General features: G+C 42.4%; 2 protein-coding genes across 4 annotated transcripts; both read left to right on the top strand.

Annotated features, from left to right (window-relative positions):
• Positions 1-777: 777 nt before the first annotated feature.
• On the top strand, positions 778-7,623 carry cyp27c1 (cytochrome P450, family 27, subfamily C, polypeptide 1). Its single transcript, XM_030091281.1, has 9 exons — positions 778-1,068; positions 1,997-2,187; positions 2,480-2,679; positions 2,982-3,191; positions 3,843-4,006; positions 5,862-6,028; positions 6,275-6,353; positions 6,550-6,753; positions 7,320-7,623. Exons 1-9 carry the CDS (start codon positions 778-780, stop codon positions 7,437-7,439), a joined length of 1,626 nt encoding a protein of 541 aa, XP_029947141.1. The 3' UTR covers positions 7,440-7,623.
• A 3,651-nt stretch (positions 7,624-11,274) lies between these two features.
• On the top strand, positions 11,275-22,880 carry rbm26 (RNA binding motif protein 26). Of its 3 annotated transcripts, XM_030092316.1 has the most exons (23): positions 11,668-11,726; positions 11,893-12,011; positions 12,757-12,875; positions 13,002-13,096; positions 13,196-13,473; positions 14,184-14,453; positions 14,548-14,790; positions 15,210-15,350; positions 15,589-15,729; positions 15,888-15,996; positions 16,092-16,248; positions 16,611-16,811; positions 18,349-18,447; positions 18,561-18,629; positions 18,743-18,841; positions 18,928-19,002; positions 19,107-19,274; positions 19,415-19,519; positions 19,993-20,196; positions 20,639-20,725; positions 20,949-21,062; positions 21,588-21,686; positions 22,657-22,880. In XM_030092316.1, the coding sequence occupies exons 1-22, from the start codon at positions 11,668-11,670 to the stop codon at positions 21,675-21,677; spliced, it is 3,042 nt and encodes a 1,013-aa protein (XP_029948176.1). In that variant the 3' UTR covers positions 21,678-21,686; positions 22,657-22,880. The 3 variants fall into 3 exon arrangements, with proteins under 3 accessions (XP_029948184.1, XP_029948168.1, XP_029948176.1); XM_030092324.1 differs by lacking the exon at positions 22,657-22,880 and having other exon boundaries at positions 11,275-11,726; positions 13,005-13,096; positions 21,588-22,320; XM_030092308.1 differs by lacking the exon at positions 22,657-22,880 and having other exon boundaries at positions 11,275-11,726; positions 21,588-22,320.
• Positions 22,881-24,474: the final 1,594 nt, after the last annotated feature.

Raw genomic sequence — 24,474 nt, 5'->3', positions numbered from 1 at the left:
TCGCATGAACTTGTCTGCAGTTCAGGACTCCGGTGTTTCCATTTAGACTGGAATTGCCTGTCAGGTTCATAAAATATTAACCATATAAATACAGTGACTCCACTCTAAATGTCCTCCCTCTGAGGCTTATGTAAATATTGGACATGGGCAATGTAAACCTGAAAACGCACTGAACACTTAATTGATCGTGTATATGTTTTAAATAGCTGATGCTTTGTGCGAATATGGAAAGAAGCGTGTTGAGCCGACCTGCTGCTGAGGTGAGGCGGTTGAATTCCTACAAGTTCTTGTAATTTCTCCTGGAGTGACGTTTGTCACGTTCTTCTTGTTGTTATTCATTCTCCACCCTGCCAGCTTTTTTTGTTTTCTTGCGTGCGCGTGCGCGTGAGATTGAATGGCGTGTGATGTAACTGCGGGTCCTTCACGTTGTACTCGAACCACGTTCCCACTGAAAGAGCGGACCCCGTGGGGTTTTCTGGCGGGGAGGAACGCCCACAGCCAAATTCAGAGCTATCCCTCCCTTTTCCCCGATGCGATCACCCAATCGCCTCCTCCGGGGGAATCCTCTGGAGACTATTTAAATGCGTCTCATAATACAACCTCGTACAGCATTGCTCCAGCGCCAAACAGAGGGAGCAGTGTCTACACGTGCCACGGACGCGCAACTGCAGATGTGAATTGTGGATTTAGACAATTCGCAGAAGAGTCTATTGTGCATCGATTTCTTTCTTCTTCCTTTTTTTTTTAAAATATCCTGACGGAAACACTCTCCTGACAATGGCAATCCTGAATCATTTCTCATCAGCATGCCTGAAGAATCTCAGAGCCGAGCGTCTGAACCCGCAGCTGGTTTACGTTTTACGCGCCTTACACAAGTCCGCCACCAGCGAGGCTCTGGGGATCTCCGCGACGGAGGAGGAGGCCATGTCCAGCAGCCTGATCAGACCGGTGGATGTGGGCGAGAAGACGAGAGTCAAGACCCTGAAGGAGATGCCGGGACCCAGCACCCTGTCCAACCTGGTCGAGTTCTTCTGGCGAGACGGGTTCGGCAGAATCCACGAAATCCAGGTGATCACGCATATGTCTTTCTGTGGCCAGTTCCTGATTTGTCACTGGTTTTTACGTGTTTTTTTTTTTTTATGTTTCTTTGTTCTTGAAGGTGAGAAATCCTCCGTATTTGCATTCTCAGCTCGGGTTTCTCACCTACGTGTGAAATGGCACAGACTATTGCGTAAAAAGACGCACCAGGAGTTCTGGCCAGCTGTCCACTCCAAGACCTGATGTTTGAGTAAAGTTTAAATGATCTGCATGAGGCACCAGTCATGCATTCTGCAGAATATTATTACTATTATGACAACGGACAAAGGCTTTATTGCTTTTTCTCTGTGTTGTCTAAATCCTATTTTTTCGTATTGTTTTTCCTTTTAATAGTTGTGAGTTAGCCATGAAGGAGCTATCCGACACAAATGTGTGAGCAACCTGTTTTTCCTCCAGTAGCTCCTTCTTTGTTCTGTGATTTCTGTAATGATAAAAATCTTTATTTGTAATGCACTTTTCCAAAGTGTTTTACAGAGGTTAAAAAAACCCCAAAACAAACTGAAATTGGTGTTGGGACCTAAGATAAAACAAAGGGTCCAGGTTTGTGATCAGCTTCAGCCCATATACAAAGGCGCTGAGATCAGTAATTGTAAAACTGCATTTGCTCTACAATATGAATAAAAAAAAAAAAGAAGCAGAAATGTAGACATTGTTGTAACCTTATTGCAGGCAGATTCTACCAGATACACAGTGACACCACTGGCATTCATCGCCAGCCTGCAGAATGCAGCATCAGTCTGCTCTGCATCAGTCTAATTGAATCATGTAAAGAGTCAGCATTTAGTTGCAAAGATGGAAAAAGTTTGTCACGCAGTGAACTCACTGCTGAAATCTCCAGCAGATGACCGAGGATGACCCTGCGAATAACTCATTCTGTTTTTTTTTCATTGTTTTACAGATGGAGCACACCAAGAAGTATGGAAAGATTTTTAAATCTCACTTTGGGCCTCAGCTGGTGGTCTCCATTGCCGGCCGTGACCTGGTGGCTCAGGTGCTGAGATCGGAGGGCGTGGCCCCTCAGCGAGGTAACATGGAGTCCTGGAAGGAGTACCGGGACCTCCGAGGTCGGTCCACGGGGCTCATCTCAGCGTGAGTCTCTGTTAATCTTTTAAGCTTTAACAACAACCTCCGGATAACTTTCTCAGGTTGGGGATTTCACGTTGGTCAGCATCTGGCAAGTTTCCCAGACACAGGTCATGTCTTGGGTTCACGCCTTGTGCTCGTTAGTCCTTCAGTCTGTGTCTCAATGCTTTGAACCTCATTGAGGATTAGTAGTAACTTTTCACTGGCGTTGCCTCTCAAATCGTTTTTGATAGCATTGCTGCTATGAACAATACTGAGAGTAATAATTTGACATTCTTGCTGCCATCCTTTCTCCCAGTGAGGGAGACGAGTGGCTGAAGATGCGAAGCGTGCTCCGGCAGCTCATCATGCGTCCCCGTGACGTGGCCGTCTTCTCCGACGACGTGAACCAGGTTGTGGACGACTTGGTGAACAGAGTGTGTTTGCTGCGCAGTCAGCAGCCTGATGGAAAAACCGTCCTCAACGTGAACGACCTCTTCTTCAAATATGCCATGGAAGGTTAGTAAAGATCTTAATTTATTGCCTGTTATGTTATTGAGATGTGGGTGAGATGATGGAGTTGGGAGATCTGAAATGGAGGAATGTTTTGCAATCCTGAATTTTCTTTTTTCCTCTCAGATGAAGCCGTCTTAACAGTCGAGCAACAGGCCACTTAAATCCCCAGCTGACGGAACTTTATAACCCACTGTTTTGCTCCAGTGCTAATCAGAAACATTCTCAGCCAGAATCTTTCTCGCAGCTCTTCTGCTTCACTGGGGATATGACTTAACCAGCGCCTCTTTGTGTGTCTCTGTCCACAGCTGTGGCTGCCATATTGTACGAGTGCAGACTGGGATGTTTGGAAAAGGAGGTTCCCCAGGAAACCCAGGACTACATCAGTGCACTGAACCTCATGTTCAGCTCCTTCAAGACAACCATGTACGCGGGGGCAATTCCCAAGTGGCTCCGACCTGTCATGCCTAAGCCCTGGGAGGAGTTCTGCAGCTCTTGGGATGGCCTCTTCAAATTTAGTAGGTGTTAAGTTTTCAACTTGGAAATGGGAATTTCGTGGGGTCTTGATTCAATGTAATACAAAGTATGTTTACAAAGTGTTAGGGAAGCAAATGATGCAGAAATGCATTGATTTATGGGACGTAATAAGGTTCAAGCACAAACACTGAATGCTAGAAAGGTTTTATTAAGGATATGTTGATTTTTGGTAAGTTTTGAAGATTTGACCACACTTGTTCAGAGGTACCGTGGCCACTGTATGGCTCTCTTCATGCACAGGAATTCTCATTTCAAGCTCGCTGACCTTTTATGTGTAAAACTGTTTTAAGGCGGACTCTATAAGTACCTGATTATTTGTGAGACGGGCTGCTAATCACAATTGAGACTTATTGGCTTCGACACATGGTTTTTTGCAAATACATCTTGGTGTCTCATGTGAGATGGTGAATACTGTAGTGATTTGAACACTTACTTTTTAGATATTTTTAGCTAAAAAAAAATTATAAACAGCTTGACATAAATGGAAAGGAATGCAGATTTTCATATGAATCACACAAAGCTTCCATGGAACAGTGGGAGTCTCCTCTCTTGCATAACCTGTTATTTTTTCACTCATATCTATAACTCACGCCATCTTATTTTTTCCCCCCCTGCTTTTTGTCTAATCCCAGGTCTCATACATGTTGATAAGCGGCTCACAGACATCAAGGCCCAGCTGGAGCGGGGAGAGGAAGTGAAGGGCGGGCTGCTCACCCACTTGCTCACTACAAAGGACATGAGCATGGAGGAGATCTACGCCAATGTGACAGAGATGCTGCTGGCCGGAGTCGACACGGTGAGCGTTGGTTCGACTCCATACATTTAACACAAACTGAGCTCAGGGGCGGGGAGTTGCACGTGCGGATCTGCCTGCGTCTGTGCGTCGGAGTCCGTGTTGAGTTTCAAAGGTTGCATTTCTGGCGCCACCTCCGTGCCTGTGTGACTGTGCCAGCGTCGGGTCAGAGCAGTGAATCAGGGGTTACACAGTATCCCACTGACAAACTTGTTCTCACTCAGATTTAGTTTCTTGTCATTTGTCTGTGTCTGTTAGACCCACACAGGGGGGCTTTTGTCTTTTTTTTTCTCTTTCTCTACCAGACATCTGTGTTTTGAGTTGATATGTTTCCATGTTAGGCTTAATTAGACAGATTTAGTTGCAGATGCTTTGTGCTATGTGGTTAATTCTTTTTATAGACCCCTTGATAAAGAATTGTCCAGGTTTTGGGCATATCGTCCTTTTACTGTTGGATTTCTTTATCTAATACCAAAATCCAGTTTGTTTGGTTTTTTTTAATGGATGCAGTACTGTTAGTTACTGTTTCAGTTAACCTACTGGATCCACACCGCAACATCACATGCAATTCAAAAAAAGTTTGAAAAAATTAAATTTGCACTTGTTTTGATTTCTCAGTCCATTCTGCAGTTGTCTGCTGTGCGTGTGTGTGTTCACAGCTGTGTCACATTCTGGGAGCACATGTTCGGTTACCCCCTAATTTGTTTGGGGTGCTGTCAGCTTAATGAAAATTACAGAAGTAGAGTGTTTTGTGATGAGCTGGGAGCCGTGGGATAAAAGGGAGCGTGTGTTTTTGCTGAACCCGTGGAGTCGGCCACGTCCTGGTAGGGGGTGAACTCAGCTGCGCCATTACCTGACCCCTTGGTGCATTTGCCTATAGTCAGTAAACACAAGAGCTGTCAAGACACGTTAGCCACAGCCAGAGTAATGGCTCAGTCTGGGCAGAGGTGAGACGAGGGGGTGAATAAAGGGATGGGTGTGAGCAAGGAATGGACTATTACCATAATTAGGAGAGGGGGAAAAAAATGGGTGTGTATGTGAAAAGAAGCTGTCGGAAGGGAAAGGAATAAGACTCTTAGAGCTGTGTTGGAGATTATGTTTGAGGCGCTGCCAGCGTCTGTGCCAACTGGGGTTGGAGAAAGAGGGATGAGAGTGGCAGAGAGGAAGTTAAATGTGGGATAGTGGATGTACTTTAAACATGGGAAAGAATACACCCATTTCCATATCTTTTGGTTATTTCTCCAACTCACTAGAAAAAAGTCAGTGAAATGTGAATCTGATGATTGGAGTTTGTACAGATGTGGGAAAATTATGTAACGGATGGGTGGTTTCGATAAAGGAAGAGGAGATAACGGATATCAGGTTGTTTCTGATGAGAAAATGAAAACATGAGAAGTCTGGAAAGTGTTAGCACAGCACAGCGTGGGGAGCCTGATGTGTAGGAAGACGAGCGTCAGGATTGGGCAATAACACAGTACAAGTTTTAAAATAGAGTATTTGGTTTGCAACGCTTCACCCAATTAATTAGGATTAGGTTGGTGTCTAAAGACATCTTGGAGAAGCCAATTACTTGAAAGCTAATTGAGACTCATTTAATTAAGAATGAAACATGTGAGTGATGTAAGCCGAGATAAGGGCCGGGAGTGCAGCTGGTGCAGTGAAGGAGTTTCCACCTAGCATGTGCTTTTAGCCCCACATCCTTCAACACCCCTTGCTGCTTTTCCTGTGTGACAAACACTGTGAAATCTTTGTTCAGCCTGCATTTCTTGTAAATCTATTGCGGAGCTAATGATCACTTCAATGAAATTTTACATTTAAAGAACTCAGCTTTTATGTTCATTTGTTTTTATTATTGTAGACATCATTTACCCTGTCCTGGGCGAGCTACCTCTTGGCGCGACATCCCCATATACAGCAGCAAATCCACACTGAAGTCACCAAGACTCTGGGACCTGGAGCGATTGCTACAGCTGATGATGTTCCTCGCCTGCCTCTCATCAGAGGACTCGTCAAAGAGACTCTCAGGTAAAGAAATTATTCCTTAAAATGGTCGAACATCTTACATTTTCATCAGCGTTTTTCCTTTTTGCACAAGAAACATAATTTGATAGACTTGTTAGACTTTACGAATTAGTGCTCATTTGTTTTTATGATTTGTTTGTTTAATTTTCTGTGCATGAGTTTTAGTTATCTAAGAGTCAGACTTTTGGAATGATTCATGTACAGTCTTGTTGAATAGCTCTTTGTGTGTGTGTCCCTCTCTGGGAGCAGGCTTTTTCCAGTTCTCCCGGGCAACGGACGGGTTACCCAAGATGACTTGGTAGTCGGTGGATACTTCATCCCCAAAGGGGTAAGACTGATACGGCCACGTCTGGAGTCTGCATGTGCTGATGAATACGTGTGATCGTAGGAGTGAGAGAGTGAGCCAAGAGCATTACAGTCAATCCTGATGTAACATGATACTGCATTACTCAAACGCCCTCTGTTCCTCAGACATGCACGGAGTCGTGTGTAACTGACATTTATCTCCTCACCCATTTTTCTAGACTCAGTTGGCCCTGTGTCACTACTCCACATCCATGGATGAGGAGAACTTTATCGACGCCTCAGATTTCCGGCCCGATCGCTGGGTACGGAAGGATTCTTCAGGCCGTGTCGACAACTTTGGCTCGATTCCCTTTGGCTATGGCATCAGAAGCTGTGTTGGCAGGAGAATAGCAGAGCTGGAGATGCACCTGGCTCTCACAAGGGTAAGGGATTAATACACTATTAACTGACAATTTCTTTTTATGTTATTCAGATCACTGAATTCTACAACACGATGCTCATTCTAGTTTTCCTTTTGTTGTGTAATAGTCCTTTAGTGCAGCCCTTTTCTGAACGCTCTCTAAACTGGTCAAGCTTTCTCTGAACTGCACGGTTCCTGCCAACAGGCAACAGGGAGTGTCTGTTATTTGACACCGGCTTCATTGTCTTGCCAGCTGCTGCTATGTCGGGGGTAGATGTGATGAGCTGACATGCGAGTGAAAGTTTCCTCAGTCCACATGGGCACTTCAAACGAACCACATCCTGAATACTACCTCATATAAACTATATTTTCAAATGATTATCGATAAAAATCAGGTTGAGATTGCCCCTTTTTTATTTCCCTGACCCAAAAATGATGATGAGAAAGAAAATTCACCAGTTGCTCTGAGCTTTACGTGTTGAAGTTTATAATGAAAAAAATATTTAAAGGCTCCAGTTTTCATGCATAAGGAGCGTCTTAGGATGAAGTCTCATTTTTGCATTTTATTCCCCCTCGCTCTGTGTGCAGCTCATCCAGAAGTTTCACATTGGCGTTGCTCCCATCACTGCTGACGTCAAGGCCAAAACCCACGGCCTGCTCTGCCCCGGTGTGCCCATCCACCTGCACTTCACCGACAGGGAGAACTAGACGCAGGCTCCGCTCCAGAAGGTTGCAGTACGCTGAGAGTTTTTCCAAGTGCCGATTCATCAGTGCTTTTAGTACGCCGTCCTCTATATTTTAGAAACAAAGCTGAAACTGAGGTTTTACTCAGGCAAATGTGTCACCAGTGTCTGAAAAGGACACTCAATACTGTGCAAATATTGTAAACTGTCCGAACAGTTTTGTATGTATGAAACTTTATCTTGATGAAAAACCACTGCAGTTTTAATGGCTGTTACCCCCCTCTGCACATCCTGCCTATTTAAAATGGTGTGTGGAAATATTGCTTATTCTTTGTATTCTATCCTCCTATACTAATGTGGATGTATTTGAATATTGTTTTCAGATAATTACATGTAATCAGTTTCTTCTGAGCTTCGGAAAGCAATTAACTGAGAATGTTTGATGGCAGCTATGAATGTACTGAAACAAGCTGTCTTTTGCTGTGCTTTGTATATAACAAGCTTTTCCTCAATGATTGTGCTGCCTTTTTTGCAAACCAAAATAATTTTACTAATCACATTTTTTTTTTTTTTTTTTTTTTTTTTTTCAAATTCAGACCGAGCATTAATTCACTGAAGAGGCATTACTGCATATACTGTGTTGCCATTACACATTAAAAACAGGTTATTAAACTAGGCATACTTATTTGTAGGAAATTGTATTCTAGTCTTTTGGGGTCATCTGATTGTCGTGGTAGCTAGATACAATAATAAATGATTTAATTAAAGTTAAAATAGTTGTTCAGGTAATGAAATGTATCAATTTCATACAGTATATTTGGATTGAAGAATGTGGTTTTGGATTATATGCTGCCTTTGTTAGATATATTACCAGCATAGCAGTTGGATTGTGGATATTTTTTACAGATGGAAGATGTATGTTACTGAACAGTTTATTTGAAAAGAGTTTGAAAAGTCGTTTTTACTGGCGTTTAATGATCACACTGGTTGGCAACGAAGGAAATGAACAATGTGTTTTATTTTTAAGTATTTATCTGCTTTTTTGTAGTTTTTAGAATTATCAGAAAATAAAAGTCTTAATTGTGAATTCAGTGTGTGTGTGTACTGTGTGCATCTGCAATACATCTCGACAAAGTTTACACAATTAGTTTCTAATGCAACCAAGAAAGTCAAACGGTACAGAAGATGGATAGTTTTCATTCAATCTGACAAGAGGCAAAGGGAGGGTGCACTCTGGACATAATGCCAGTCTATCGTGGGGAAAACAAACACTCCCACATTAATGCCTACATGCAAAGAATTTGGGCTGTAGGAGAAAACTGGGGTAGCCAGAAGAAAAAAAAACCTAACCTTGGGCATGTACGTGTAAACTCCACACAAAGACGGCCACAAGCTAAACCTTCAATCAAACTGGGGACCTTTTCAGAGTGAAACTAACCATAAATCCACTGTGCAGAACTACTAATGCTACAAGTCAAGTTTTCCTTCAATTAAATAGGCCTTGGTTTCAACACAAGATGAGATATCCCAGGCTTTTGAGTGGTGTAATTCATGTATTTATGGTTTCTAATTTTTAAAATCACGAATTACCTCAAAATAATATCTTAATAGAAACAAACAAATCTGTCCATTCATCACCTACACACACTTTCTGCTAGTTAAAAGGTTTAGGACTTTATTTTTCCCTTTAGGACATTAGCTGAAGGTCACAAAACAACTTGAGCAAATAAACCTTTCTAACAAAAGGGTAATTTTAATCACTGCAACCCATTACCGCCCATAGAGAAGCCATGAACAGTGCACTCTCAGTACCTAACTGGGAATCTTTTGTATAAATTACTGCATCAGAGTGGCCCTGCTGAGGCAGATATAGAGAGCTGGTTGCTTTAATAGCAGACTTTAGCTTATCGTAAATACTTTCATCATCCTTTGGTGATGGCAATCGAGAGGCAGTTGTAGTCATATAGGAGGGTGCAAACTTATAAAGTTCAATTTTATCTGCCTTTATATGAAGTCAATTGGCAAATACAAACATGAAATGAACTCTCTAAGTAGAACAGTCTTTGGATGTGTTTAGAATAAAAACTTCAGTAGCAGATTACATGGCAACCCCAACCATCACCAGCTATAGACACTTCACACTCGACCTAAGTTTGGACTGTGATCCTTCATGTGTTCCCTTTTTTTTTTTCTCTCCATGAAATGTTACATTTATTTTCCAGTCCAGTCTTTCTCTTTAGTCCAGGATACACACTTGTGATGCTGCCTCTGGCTCAGTGATGAATTAGCATGAGGAATGTGACCCCTGCAGCCTGCCTCTCCACATGTCTGTGTGCTGGCTCTCGATGCAGTTCTGCATCTTAATTCTACTTCATGGGAAGCTCTCCTAGCTTCTCCATTTAACTTCGCTTGACAAAGCTGCAGCCACGGCCATTGCCTATGGACCATTTTAGACACTTTATTCTTCTTGTCAACTTAAACTGTAAACTTTAGTTGACATCCAAGATGCTTGGATCCAGCACTCTGCAAATATGGAAACGCGAGATATTCAAATATGACCAAGGGAAAGTTCAGAGGCCTCTTTTAGATTGTGTTGCTGCAGTTTTATTTTCACATATGCAAATCTAATTGTGGGACCTGAGACCTCCCCTGTGACCTCTGGGACCTCCCCGAGGGATCCTGGGGTCCATATTGGGTTAGTTTTAAACAAGTAGCTTGTAGTTTTCTTTATGATGGCACATGTGTATTGAACCCAGTGATTCAAAATTCCTGTAGTTTCTTCACATTTTACATGACATAATCTGTTTTGTATCTTGTATTGAAATTCCTTAGTTTGTAGCAAATGTTTTGTAGTATGTATTTTGCTCAGTAATAAGCTTGTGTGAGAGATTATTCAAGAATTAGATTATTTCTGAATAGAAAGGCAAAGTCTGTCCTAGAGAGCCTCTTGGCATACTTTGAAAAAGAAGATTTTAGCCAAGCTGAGATCCATCATAGACGACATATGTCATTCCTATCCAAGTCTCTCTGTAGGTCAGGGGTGTCAAACATATGGTGCACAGGCCAAAGCCAGCTGATCAGGTGGTCTAGTACATGAGATAACCTTACAAATGTTTTATTTATTTACAATTTCAAATGTATAAATTGGGGATTGTGCTGTTTTTGAATCGTGGACACAGATGTGACCATAAATAATATGATATTCCAGAGGCAACAAAATTTAAAGGTAAAATTTATTAAAGTGAAACACAATGCATCACTAGAGGACTTATTTTCTTTTTAAAATTTGAACTTGTTCAAATTCATATGTAATTACCTAGAATGCATTCATACCTCTGCACTAAAACTGAAGGAAACATTAAGAGTTCTTTCATTACGTTATAGTATTTATCACTTCCCTGGTCTGGCGCACAGCCTCACAGTGAGAAGCTCATGGGTTTAAATTCTGAACTTTCTGTGTGGAGTTTGATGGTCTATCTGTGTGTGCGTGAATTTCTTTTGTGTATTCCTGTAGATAGATGGATGGGTGGATGGATGGATGAATGGATGGATGGGTGGATGGATGGATGGTCTGGTGTAGTCAAGCTGAATTGGGGCTGCACTATGTGGCACTTGAACAAGAATGAGTTTGGGACCGTCTAATCATCTGATTCAGTGGCAGACTGCTGCTGCTATCACAAGCCATTCACACCAGTGCCAGCACAAACCAAAGTGTATTTAATATATAAATATTGTACTTAAAGTACAGGCTTTTTGAATAAAAATGTAATGCAACTATGAAGCTGCTATGATGACTGAGCTCTAATGAAAAGGAAATCTCGCGATATTGCAGCATTTTCACAACGAGAACTAAAGCGGAAGTAAATAATCGCCATGGAATAGTGGGAACAAGTACTGCTGGACGAAGTAGCGAGTAAAGCTTGAGCTCTCCTTGGTTTTTATCAAATCGAAGCCAGTTGCAAGCGTCTGGGTTTGTGGGTTTAACGTTGAGAGACATTTGGTGCGCTTCTGCTGAATTTGGGCCGTAAAAATCATCGGAGTGTCGACGAGTCGTGCAGCACGTTTGGGGCCTGAAGCGACGGATGCTAACGGAGCTAGCATTAGCGCAGCGCTACACGCAGCTTCAGCAGCCGAAGACTCATCGAGTTTGACACCAGCTGATGTGGAGCCTGTCGTTTTAAACCGATAAGCGGGGTCGAGTGCGCTTGCTTTAACTCTAGCCGTGGTGGAGGGAAAGTCCGGCTGGATTTAAGATGATCATTGAAAACCTCGATGCCTTGAAAACATGGCTGTCTGAAACCTTGGAGCCCATGTAAGTAGTTAGCTGTTAGCCGCACAGCTGTCACGCAGCTCCACTCAGCCCAGCAGCTCATGTTGAATACAGCAAACCCACACTCGATTTTGTTCTGCTAAAAACCTCTTAGTTCATAACTTGCAAGGTTACATTTTAAATATTGTGTCTGTTTTATCTCTTCCAGTTGCGATGCAGATCCTTCTGCCTTGGCCAAATATGTCGTTGCTTTGGTGAAGAAAGACAAAACTGAGAAGGAACTGAAAGCCCTTTGCATTGACCAGTTAGACGTATTTCTTCAGAAAGGTAGGTCCTTTTTAGGTCTCTTTTCATTCATTATGTTGCTCATCAAGCTTTACTCTAGTACAATATATGCTTGTATCAGCAACACCCCACCTCTTTCTGCTGAGTTTCAGGACATCTGCATCTTGCTTAATTCATTGCAAACTGTTCTTTCCACTCAAGCAAAAATTTTTCTTTTGGTTTTCTAAAATCTAAAATAATAAAGACACCCACCAATGATATTTGAGTACAGTTATTCAAAGTCTAAGAATCAGCCAGGAAACTTTCAAGGCATGTATGTGTCCTTTTATTTCCAGAATAAGATTTTAACATTACAAAGAAAACCCATAGTGAGACACTTTCCAGGGTCTGTATCAGACATGTGAAACTGCAGATTGCTTTAATTTTGTATATTTATGAGTGTGTGTGCCTGCGTGTTGTTATCGTGATGGTTTGGAAAGCAGGTAGCAAGTAGAAAAAGTGGTGATTGATTGCTCTGTCAATACCGATGAGGCTGATGATTAAATAGAGAAAACTGTTCTTAGAGAAGCTTTAGAGCAAAATCAGGATATCAATTAACTTTTTTCAACATGTGATGTATTTGCTTTCTCCTCAATTACAAGAAATGATAGAAATGTTGAGAAACCTTTTTATTGGGAGCAATGGCTGTTTGTTTTTTCGTTCAGATGAAGATTTTGTGAATTCTTACAACCTCTGCTTATGTTGAATAATTTATTAATTTATGTATTTTTTTTCTTGTTTTCCCCAGAAACACAGCTCTTTGTGGATAAGCTTTTTGAAGCGATAAATAATAAAAGCTACCTCCCACAATCAGAGCAGCCGCCCTCCCTGGTCAAACCTGAGAAAGATGAGCCGAAGAAAGAGGAGGTTATTTTCATATAATGTCAAATATATTTCACTGCAGTGCTGTTGAAACTTGCAAAAATACACCAATCATATGAGTTGTTGTGTTGCAGAAGAACATCTTTACAAGTGACCTTTTTCTTTTCTTAGCAGCCAAATCGGGAAGAAGAGCGAGATAAAAAGTTTTCTCGACGAGTGAATCACAGTCCTTTACAGTCGAGCTCTCGCTACAGCAGAGACAGCAGGTCCGGCGATTATTTCACTATTTTCATTATATTGAGACACTTGTTTTCAGTTTATCTCATCTGATTGTTTATTGCTTTGTTCCTTTTTTTCATGTTCAGGAGAGGAGATGATCGTAAGAGAGATGATCGATCCAGGAAGAGAGACTACGATCGCAACCCCCCTCGGCGGGATTCATACCGAGATCGTTACAACCGCAGAAGAGGTCGGAGCCGCAGTTACAGCCGTAGTCGCAGTCGGAGTTGGAGCAAAGACCGGATGCGAGACCGTGACCGAGAGAGGGACAGGGAGCGAGAGAGAGATCGGGACAGAGAACGGGACCGTGACCGCAGTCGGAGTCCCTCTCTCACACGAACTCGGTCTACAAGCAGGAGTAGAGGTGAGGACCTGGTTAACCCTGCTATTAAATTGACTTTTTTTCATGTTTCAGTTCACTTTAAGTAGATTAAAGCTGTTTCAAAACTCTCTTCCACTGAAGTTTGTATTACAGATGCACTGATACTTTTTTAAAGGGCGAGTATGAACGTTTAGTTACTTGCCTATACTGACCACTAGAATGACTACTGTATGACTATGCAGAAAATCCTATGCATACTCAATATGCAAATGTTATGTGAAGGCTAAGCATAGCCACGAACTACCTCCGCAAAGCCTCTATGTTTACGCTGAGCGCACCTCCAACAGTCTTGCAGTCTTCAGTCCGCACAGGACAATGCGTAGCCTTCATCTACGCATCATTGCGCTATGCGAACTGTAGACCGTTGACCAAGGGACTGAACCCGCTGTATGCCGCCACACACCCCAGCTCGCTGTTCATGGTTGTATCAGTCATACTTAAATCATGAGGCGCATGGAGCATTGTTTGGTTGTGAGCCTGGAAACCCTTTAGCATGTGAAGAGGTTCTTGCTGAGCAGTTAAACAAATGAGTGACATCGTGCTAACTGTGCTGGTCATTAAGCTACTGATGTTATACAAACTAGGTTTCACCCCTTCTCTTGATATTCTCTTGATAACTTCATTTGCAGTTTACATGTTGAAAATAAGATGACTCATAGTTATTTGTGACTGTGTTTTTTGTCTCTTGACAGAACGGGAGTCTGGAAAGATGAAGTATGACCACGAGAGGCCAGAGAGCAGTGATAACTACGCCCCACCAGCCCTCGTCTCCACTGCGGCCACTTCACACTTCCCTGTGCCAACGCTGAGCAGCACCATTACAGTCATCGCCCCAACCCATCATCACAGCAACAACACCACTGAGAGCTGGTCAGACTTCCGGCCTGAGCACCCCGTGGACCGCGGCCCCTTCAGCAGAGGACCGCCGCCTCAACAGAGGAAGCGATGCCGTGACTATGACGGTGAGAAAAGCCCAGGAAACTTCTTCCGTCGCTGATACAGAGGTGAGTAGTTACTAATCTGATCTAATCTCTGTGGGTCCACTGTTATTTTCAGAAAAGGGATTCTGCATGCGAGGCGACATGTGTCCGTTTGATCATGGGAGCGATCCGGTCGTCGTGGAAGATGTGAACTTGCCCAACATGCTGTCCTTCCAACCCCCACCAATTCCTGGGGTGGACGCTCCACCTCCCCCGGGTCTTCCACCTCCGCCACCTTTAATGAACCCCCCACCCGTCAACCTTCGGCCTCCTGTGCCCCCACCTGGTGCCCTCCCACCAAGCCTTCCTCCTGTTGCAGGTAAGAAATCAGACATTGCTCATAATTTTTATTTTTTTTTTTTCAATCAAAGAAAAAAAATTGATATAACTTATTAATACAATAAAAATGTATCATCGTAAAAAACCAAACATTAAAATAATTTTATGAAAATAGCAGTATAATATGTATGGATTGAAATGGAGAAATGATGGAAAAATTTCTGAAAGTTGAGACTAATGTTAAGAGTGATAACATTTCTTTATTTTTGGTCTCTGGTTGATGAGTAAATAATAAGATTTTCAGGCTGTGATTGGTTCTTTTTTCCTGCCAACAGTCTCAAATTAACTTAGATTTAGTTGTAGTTTAGCCCGGGACTGAGTTCCAGGAAGGCTTATTTTTTCCATTGAAGTCAGCGTCTTAGACTTGGTGCTTACTTTTTGTTTCATTAATCCACCCAGGTCCCCCACCCCCACTACCTCCACTGCAGCCAGCTGGGATGGATGCTCCTCCCAACTCCATCACAAGCTCCGTTCCCACTATCGTCACCTCTGGGATGCGTCCGTCACTTCCCCCACCCTCAGCACCACTCTTCACCTCAGGTCATACATTTATTATCATTTCCCACTGAAACAGACTTATTGGTATTTAACTAGTTTCACATTCAATCACAAACTTTATCCCCATGCCGGTTCGGTACAAATCACACTGCCTTAGTGGATTGCCAGCTCATTATGAAAATGACTTGAGTCTTCTAAAGTTTAATTTCATAATGTAGAATTTACAGCTAACTTTTCCTCACCGTACCGTTTCTCACGCTGTCATTTTTTTGCTTTTCAGACCACTACGAGACAGACGTGTACAATCCCGAGGCTCCCAGCATCACAAATACTTCCAGGCCAATGTACCGCCACCGGGTCAACGCCCAGAGACCAAACCTGATCGGCTTAACAATGGGAGATATGGACCAGCCCCAGAGAGGTATTGTTAACAGGAACTCAACCATTTGGATTTTAAAAACATGCCCTTTGAACTGTGGCTGTCTCGTCACATGTTGGAAATTGGAAATGTTTTTTGAGTTGTCACCTTAGAATTGACCTTTCGGCGTTTGACCTTTCGGCGTTTCATCCCTCCATCAGAAAAAATCCCGAACAACAGTATGAGAATCGTCATGGAGGCTGATTCCAGGAAGAGACCGCTCCTCTCGCACGATGGAATTCTGCCCATCAAGAAACCTTGGTTTGATAAGTAAGACCCCCCTTTCTGCCGACTTGTACATCTGAAAAGTGGAATGTTTTTAAATGTTTTATTCTGACTGACCACAATCTCTCCACTCTGTCCAGGCCTAACTTTAACAAACCCAACCACCAGGGCTACCACAAAAGAGCTCAGTTCCCTCCCAATGCCAAGCTGCTTGTTCGGCAAATTCCCCCGGACCTCAACAACATCAGCAAACTCAATGAGCATTTCAGCAAGTTCGGCACCATTGTGAACCTGCAGGTCAGTTTTCATGTGTTGCAGTAGAAATGAAAGTTATAGCTTTGATCAAGATGCTGGAGCAGGGGAATGATTTGCGGCGTTATTTTGTGATCAGGTTGTCAAATATCCCAGGAGTAGCCGTCGATCTGGAATCTTATGCAATATGTAGAATTTGGAAAATTACTAATCAGAAAATAGTGTCCTGCCGTGTGAGCAGTTACAGAGACTGAAGGGATGTTTGGATCATGGATTTATTTTTGTTCAATTTTGAATTGAATCGAGCTTCACCGAAATCATCAACTATCAACAGCAGCAGGTTACATTTTTCTATCTCACCATCATCATCATCATCATCATCATCATCCACTTTTGTGTCGCTGTAGGTGGCTTACCAGAATGACCCCGAGGGGGCACTGATCCAGTTCGCCTCTCCAGATGAGGCCAGGCGAGCTATGCAAAGCACTGAGGCGGTCCTCAACAACCGCTTCATCCGAGTGCACTGGTTTCGTGACGATGGCGGTGACGGCCAGGGGCAGTCCCGCTCGCAGCAGCAGCAGCAGCAGCTCCAGACACTGCCAGCCACGGTAAACATCTAAAACAAAATAAAAAACAAACCTGTCGCTCAGGACAAATTCTTGGAAATGTTTAGTCTCAAGACAACATTTTTAGAGGATTTAATGGGATCAGACTTAATTTTTCCTCCTGTGGAAAAAAGCTGTGTATATGCGAGTTCCATGTGATTCTGGATTTGGTGATTGCATTTGAGATGTTTGTTTTGTAGATTCACTTGGTTTTTGAGCAAAATCTTATTGCAAAATATGCTTTTACCTTTAGTCTCATGTGCTTTTTAGCAGGTGAACTTTTAGCAATATGATCCATGTGGAGCCGCAAAGCATTGTGGTACAAACCTCACAGCTGCTTTTACAGTGCAGAAAATGTGCCCAGGCCAGTATTCCCAATTCTGTCCTGTTTATATATAATTTTTTTCAAGATAAGCTAAAAATATACTAAATAATTAATGAAACGGTTTGGACTGTATGACTGGGGAAAGGTTTAAAATCTGGATATATTAGAATATAGTCTCAGTAGGACTGTTGACCTGCATGTTGAGCATTCTTCTCCGGGGAGGAAGTCCTACTGATTCTAGCCCCTCTGCCAACATTTGCCCAAACAAAAGCACATTCAGAGTCCCCACACCTGCTTTGTTTGGTCATCTGCTTCAGTGTGAAGTGTAACACCCACTACAAGGCCTTTTTTTTTTTTAAACATTTGTGAAACTGGGTGTTGGCACACTGTGTGCATTTTTCTTGGCTCTGACTGGGAAAACCTTTTACTCCCCCACCAGTGCTTCAATGCTGCATAGAAAACTTTGTGTGGGGCTTCCACTCATTTTAAGTGTTTGTATGTGGAATAGAGCGGCCATTTCCAAACTCCAAAATACCACCGAAGAGTGTATTAATTATGCATCCAAATAAACAAGAAATTAACTTGCATGTATAAAATTATTGTGCTCTACAGTCTTTAATGAATCTGCAGCAGAAAGCAGAAGCCCATGATTGTCCACATTATCTCATCCACATTTATGCAACACCTGCAAGACATGATGTACAATTACAAAACAGTTATCATGGTCCTGCCAGTTGTAACAGTAGCCATGCCAGACATCAAGAAAAAAAATATTAAAATGATAGCCACTTCAAGTTTGTCCTTATCTTCCTAAACAGATGTAATTAGAAACCCTCTTTAGCTTTACAACCTGTTCAGTGTTGTGTTGAAGTCTGTTTCCCATTCATAGCAGGGTGGAGGAGCAACACGGTTAAGTGAAATATCGTTCAAAAGAAAAATGACACAAACTTTCATCACTCTGTATTAGTTTTGATGTTTTTGATATCACTTGATTACAAAATAAAACACGAGCAATTTGTTCTGTACATACATATCAAATGACCTCTCATGGTGCAGCTGCAGTACGTCTGTTGGCCAGCAGGTGGCAGCATCTCACACTTCAGGAATCACTGAATTAGGGGATATAGATGCTTCTATACATAAACCCAGCTGGAAACCTCACGTTAAATGATAGAAATGGATGTTAATGTGTTGAACCTCTTCCATGCTGTCCAGCCGCCTGTTACGTCTCTGAAACAGTCTGTGAAGGACCGCCTCGGACCCCTGCTCCCTGCAAACTCTGAGCCCTCGCAGGAATCCAGCGTAGCCTCTCAGGTGTGTGTGTGTGGATGATTCTATTGCAGATTTACTTTGTTGCATGTGAATGTTAAAATCTGCCCACGGTGTGCATAAACATCAGCCTTTTTTTTTCTCCCTCACTTGTGCAGAATTCCTCAAAATTATCTGTGAAGGACCGTTTGGGTTTCTCCGGCAAACCGGCAGCTCCTGTTGAAAAAGTGAGAGTCAACAAAGACCGTCTTTAGAGGCTTTCATTTTTTTGTTTGAATTTCTATCATTTAAAAATGAATTTGTGGATATATTCGTTGTTCTCACCTCTTCCTGTTTTCAGGTCTTTTCAACGTCCATGGGTCTCACAAAAACTGTTTATAACCCCGCTGCTCTGAAAGCAGCTCAGAAGACCTCCGAAGAAGCCCTGAAAAAGAAACAGGTGAGAACTGAGTGGAGAGGCGAGGAGACGGGAGGTAAAACCAAGGCTGATATCTTTCTAACGCCGTCCCGTAAATGCTTTCACAGGAAGCGCTGAAACTTCAGCAAGATGTGCGAAAAAAGAAGCAGGAGATATTGGAGAAGCACATCGAGACACAGAAGGTAAGAAACATACTTTTCTAGATTGCGACAGTTTTAAATGTTCACATAAACGGAATCACAAACAAAATGCTAAACTCCTGATTCCGTCTCTTTGGCTGCTGTAGCTCTTGATTTCCAAGCTTGAGAAGAACAAGTCGATGAAGGCCGAGGACAAAGCCAAGATCATGGACACTTTGGGAACGCTCACCAAGAGCATCACCAAACTGCAAGACGAGATAAAGGGGATCTCCAGCAGCAGCACGCAGCTTCGCACGGCTAAGAGCAAGGCTCAGGTGACGCTTACGTTCCAGCTGGCGCTATTATGAAGAACCCGTTGAATCTTTTGGTTTTTTTTTTAACTGGCTTTTTGATGGAGAAGCGATTGAAAACTTGATGGCTTTAGATTTCAGCCTGACCAACTTTCTCCTCACAGGCACAGAAAGAACTCCTGGACGCAGAGCTGGACCTCTATAAGAAGACTCAGGCAGGAGAGGACACTGCTTTGTTGAAGATGAAGTACACCCAGCTGCAAATCGAGGTCACTGAGTTTATTCATTTATACATCCCATTTTCTATTCTTCTTTATACAAGCCCGGGGTCGCGGCGGGGCTGGAGCCGATGGCAGCTGACATTTCACAGCTCGCTCGTCCAATCACATGGAGCAAACACACTCAGGTTCACATCTACAGACAATTCAGAGTGGGATGCTGTGGGAGGAAACACTCACACACATGTTGTGCTTTTAAATCTCACAAGGGAATGCATCCAAGCAAGAACTCAGGGATATTTTATACATATTTATTAATTTATATAAAAAATACACTACAATTATCTTTAAAAAAAAAAAAAAAACCTCTTTTAATTTTGCTGTTTTCAGGTTTAACTTGTAACAATGCTGCGCACGCAGCTGCCACTTGAGGGCGCTCCTGTGTTTTTTAAGCAACATGTAATCTGTTCTTCACATCCGCGGCAGGTGTGCTTCATGAGCTCTGCGTGTCTTCCGTCTTTCAGGCAGCTAAAAGAGGACTCTTGTCCCCGGGAAGAGGCCGAGGCGTCCACCCTCGAGGCCGCGGTGCCGTCAGGGCCCGGGGCCGGGGGTCCAGGGGTCGCGGGAGAGGCGTGCCGCTGCACGCAGTGGTTGATCACCGACCACGTGCGCTGGAAATCTCTGGTTTCGGCGAGACGGACCGCGTCGAGTTGCTGCCACATTTTGCTGTAAGTCAGTCTAAGACTACCTGTCTGAGGAACGTGCTTTTCATATCCGTGCAGGAAAGTTTGGTTTTGAAAGAAGCTGTGAGGGATAACAGGTGAAGTAACTGATGCGTTGGCTGCCTGGAGGCGGCTGCCCTCAAATACACTTATAGAATGTTGATTTAATTGAGGATGACTTGTCAAGCAACCAGTTCCAGTGACCTTCCCTGGTGGTCACAGCTGTACGGTGCGGCTGACCTTCATGCATTCAACAGTGACTGTAAACGTAGATTAACTTTGTAACAATTCCCAAAAGATTAGCTTCCTTGTGCTTGGCCACTCTTGTAAAAGAAAAGAATGACAGACACGTGAAGATACAGATAGTGAGTGTGAGTTCATGATTTTGAAAAAATTGTGCAGGAATTTGTTTGATCATAATACTGTCTTTTTTTTTTTTTTTTTGAAGCAATTTGGGGAGATTGAAGATTGCCAGATTAATGAAAGCAACCTGTGTGCAGTCATCACCTACAAGACGAGAGCGGAGGCAGAACAGGTGACTGATGGATTGGGTTTTCCAATTCTTTTTTTTTTCTCCCCACATTATTTTTATTGTCTTCCCTGACATCCGAGAAGTGAAATCTATTTTCCGTGTTCTGCACCGCGGTTCTGTATTGGATTTTCACAGACAGAGCACAAAGACAGAGTTGCGGTGGAGCCTGTTGTTTTGACTTTTCTTTTTTTTTTCTTTCCCCGTCCGGTGTTTTGTCCACCTGCAGGCGGCTCTTCACGGAGTGAGATTTAACAACCAGACTTTACGCCTGGCCTGGCACAAGCCCGCCACGGCGCTGAGCTCGGCAGACGCTGATGAGGCAGAACCGGAGGAAGATGAGGTTTGTGGGCTTTCTCTCACTGCGCGGGTCCTTCGGTGCCACTTCAGGAGCGTTGATTCTCTGTCAGGCGTTGTGGACTCAACAGTGAGCCTCAAAGGAGAGGAGAAATGCAGGATGGGATTCAGATCTAACGGTGCTGCCACTCATGCTGGTGTGGAAACACACCTGTTAACACTCACTTTGCCTCCTTTCCTCATACACCACATCGACGTGAGCTTATTAAATACCTATTTCTTGTTGTGTTGCATTGAGGAAGCGCAAGGGGGAGCTAGTACACATCATAACAAGTGCTGTCTTGTGGCTTTATTTGGCTTTTTTTTTTGTGGCCACTAGTACCTTCATTAAGAAGTCGTTCTGTCTGCTCGATGATACTCTGGTCGAAAATTCAGACCCTCCGGAGACCCTTTAAACACACAGTGCAATAAAAGGCCTTTTCACTTTAAATTGCCTTTTGGTCACTTTTTTAATCACCAATACTAATCTCAGTGTTTGTGTTTTCTCTCTCTCTCTCTCTCTCTCTCTCAGTACCCAGAAGAGTCGCTGAGTGACGACGCGTTGCTGCAGGACGACGACGAAGAGGAAGACGACAACGAGCCTCGTTCGTGGCGCAGATGAAATCCTGCTGTGAGCTCTCCCGGCGGCGCCCGCGCAGCGGACGAGCAACAATCCTGATTTCAATGCCTGATTGTGAATCGACAAGGCACATTTTACTTTGACTTGACTTCTTTGTTTTTTTTTTTTTTTTTGTTTTTTTTTTTTCCTCTAACAAAAATGTAACTGGCTGAAGAAACGTGCAAGTTTGGTTATTTTTAATGTGTATACCACATGCAACAGTGCGGATTTTTAAAAAAAAAATGCTCTTAATGTAGAAAATAGTCTTTTTTTTCTTTTTAATTTCATTCACAAAATGCAAATAGTTAGTTTGATCAGCTGTCACATGTCCCTTACAACGACTTCTTTGTTTATTTATCAGTTAAAAGAAAAAAAAACCAAACCTGTGTTATAATTTAACTGAATGGCAGACAGTAGCTTTTGCAGACTAGTATTATGTAGACCGGTTTAAATGCTTGTGTGTACATATTTTATGTCTGGATTTCAATGATTTGTATCAAAGCTTGACTTCTCAATTCTTGGCTTTATTTTGGATTGTACAAAAAATAAAGACTTGAAATGGTCTTAAACAATCTGCCACAAACCAAAAAAAGAAAAAAAAAAGTGGAATGGAGAAAAAAAACAAAAAAAAAATTAAAACAAAAAACACCATGGCAGAGAGAAAAAAATACAGCTCTTAAAAAAAAAAGCTGGAAAAAGACCATTTCAAAAAAAACCAAAACTTCATCTTCCCCTAAAGAGCAACTTTCCTGAAAAAACAAAACAAAACAATCCTATAAACTTTTCATTATTTATTTTTCAAAGTTGGAATCGGTAAGGTAATTCAATTAACTATATCATGGCAAGGTAAGATCGTGATGCCGTCTGTGATTTTGTTTTTGAATAATTCCTCTTCTTGCCTTTATCTTGATAGCAGCTCCTGACACATGATCTAAATGCTTACACAGCCGTAGCTAATATTTGTGCTGTTATTCTGTTGCAGGAGCCGCCGGCAGCCTCCAGCGACATCGATTCAACCTCCGAGAGGCTTTGAAATGTTGCTTTGCCGACTTGTTTTTACTGAATCACTCTTTATTTGATCACAAAATCGAGCGCGGTTGTAATAAATTCAAGTATTTTTGTATTTTTTTTTTTTTTTTTTACAAAAAGGACTGTGATTTCTGTGTGCACTAAATATGTGCTGCTGCGCATCTTGTGTCTGCCGGTAAATAAAGCACAACAGAAAATTGTATAAAGAGAAGGATCATTGTTTTTTTCCACATTCAACTGTAACTTCATTTGTCTCAGTTTGAGTTAAGTTATGGTTCACTGTTCCATTAAATACAATAAGGGGGGGAGTTCCCAGCAGGGAGGGGCAACTTTCATCTTGGTGAGGGTCACGAAAAATTCATCTTCTCACCCTGAGGGGCAAACTGGGACAAGTTATTAAGAAGTAATTAGAATGTGACTTTTCACTTTACAAAAAGTGGTGATTAGTTCTAAATAACCTCAATGAACTACATAATGAGCCACGGTGCATGTATTTAGTTTAGCAATCTTTAAGTAATGATATTGGTTCAGATGTAGTTAAGTGACCTTCCCTGCTTCCAGATTAGTGAAAACTTTCCCACAGGCCACAGAGAAAGCAGATGAGGACAATATGTGGCCCATGTGTGGTCCACAATATATAGAAATGAGATGAGATGTGATGGAGACAGTTACACTGACCAAAACGCACGCGGCATAGCTGAGGATGCCAATGTTTTCACTGGTGATAAAATGTTTATCCTTCTGGACATGCAAATTAGGCCTGTGTTGTTCATGCACGGGCACAGTGACGAGATTAATGATGCTGTTCAGATAGTACTGTACCATCCACACAGTACAGGACATCTCTGTTGAAAAAACACCGGTCCACACTGTAGCAGCAGCACCATTATCCGGTTGTGCAGGACTCTGTTCACGATGAAGCAGTCGTCTTAGTGGGACATGACCAAAGGACGTCCACCTCTGACTCCTCCAGTCTCGCTGTATCTCTGCTCAACCTGCGGCTGAGGCTCACTCTAAACCATGACCTGTTTGAAGCCTTCGGTGTGAAATACTGTTCATCAAAATCCTGGTGTCAATTTGGTCTTCTGACTTCAAAATGTTAAATAAGCCGTTCTAATTGAACCGTTCATAGATCAATCACCTGATGTGAGTTTTGCTTCAAGCTCCTTGTTGGAGAACAGAAGTTGCGCAAAAAGTACTGAAGTACTGAACAGTCACATTAAGTTCTCCTGTGATGGTTGTGGTGCATTTTCGATTCACTCTGGGATATTTAGCTTTTAGGCGGAACTTCAATATTTTTGAGTAGCTTCTCTTAATTTTGCAATCATCAACATTCACATTTCACATTAGATGTTTTAGAGCAGACAAACAGGATTAATTAGCAATCTTCCAGTCACTGCCTGCTGATCCTAATAGGTCTGATAAGCCGTCTGATATTATCTCTCTTCAGTAGATTTCTATTGGCAGAGCTTTTACAGTTCAAATTAGGTATTAATTAGATTAATTTTAGATTAAAATTAATCATCTTTGCTCCTGCGCCAGCCTTCAACATCCTGTGCCTTTTCTGCAAACCTACCACAAATAAGTCAGAACTATTTCTGCATTCAGGAGTGACTGGCAAGCAGGAACAATACAGTTTTATGTGAAGAGAATCTTTCAGAGAACTTATTTGAAGTCAAGTAACCTCACAGAATTGGTTTCTACATGAGAAGTTTATTAAATCATAGCAACAAACCAACCAGGTGAAAAAAATACTGTATCAGCGGATGTC

The sequence above is a fragment of the Salarias fasciatus genome, chromosome 1 (assembly GCF_902148845.1).
Source record: "Salarias fasciatus chromosome 1, fSalaFa1.1, whole genome shotgun sequence".
Classification (NCBI taxonomy): domain Eukaryota; kingdom Metazoa; phylum Chordata; class Actinopteri; order Blenniiformes; family Blenniidae; genus Salarias; species Salarias fasciatus.
This window is presented reverse-complemented; position numbering and strand designations above follow the sequence as displayed.

Bases quoted from the DNA above. Each gene is read 5' to 3' on its own strand.
- rbm26 (XM_030092316.1), top strand. From the start codon at position 11,668: ATGATCATTGAAAACCTCGATGCCTTGAAAACATGGCTGTCTGAAACC. The intron at 19,003-19,106 runs GTAAGAAACATA...TGGCTGCTGTAG, and splicing joins AGCACATCGAGACACAGAAG to CTCTTGATTTCCAAGCTTGA. The intron at 20,197-20,638 runs GTAAGTCAGTCT...TTTTTTTTGAAG, and splicing joins AGTTGCTGCCACATTTTGCT to CAATTTGGGGAGATTGAAGA.
- cyp27c1 (XM_030091281.1), top strand. From the start codon at position 778: ATGGCAATCCTGAATCATTTCTCATCAGCATGCCTGAAGAATCTCAGA. The intron at 1,069-1,996 runs GTGATCACGCAT...ATTGTTTTACAG, and splicing joins GCAGAATCCACGAAATCCAG to ATGGAGCACACCAAGAAGTA. The intron at 4,007-5,861 runs GTGAGCGTTGGT...TTATTATTGTAG, and splicing joins TGCTGGCCGGAGTCGACACG to ACATCATTTACCCTGTCCTG.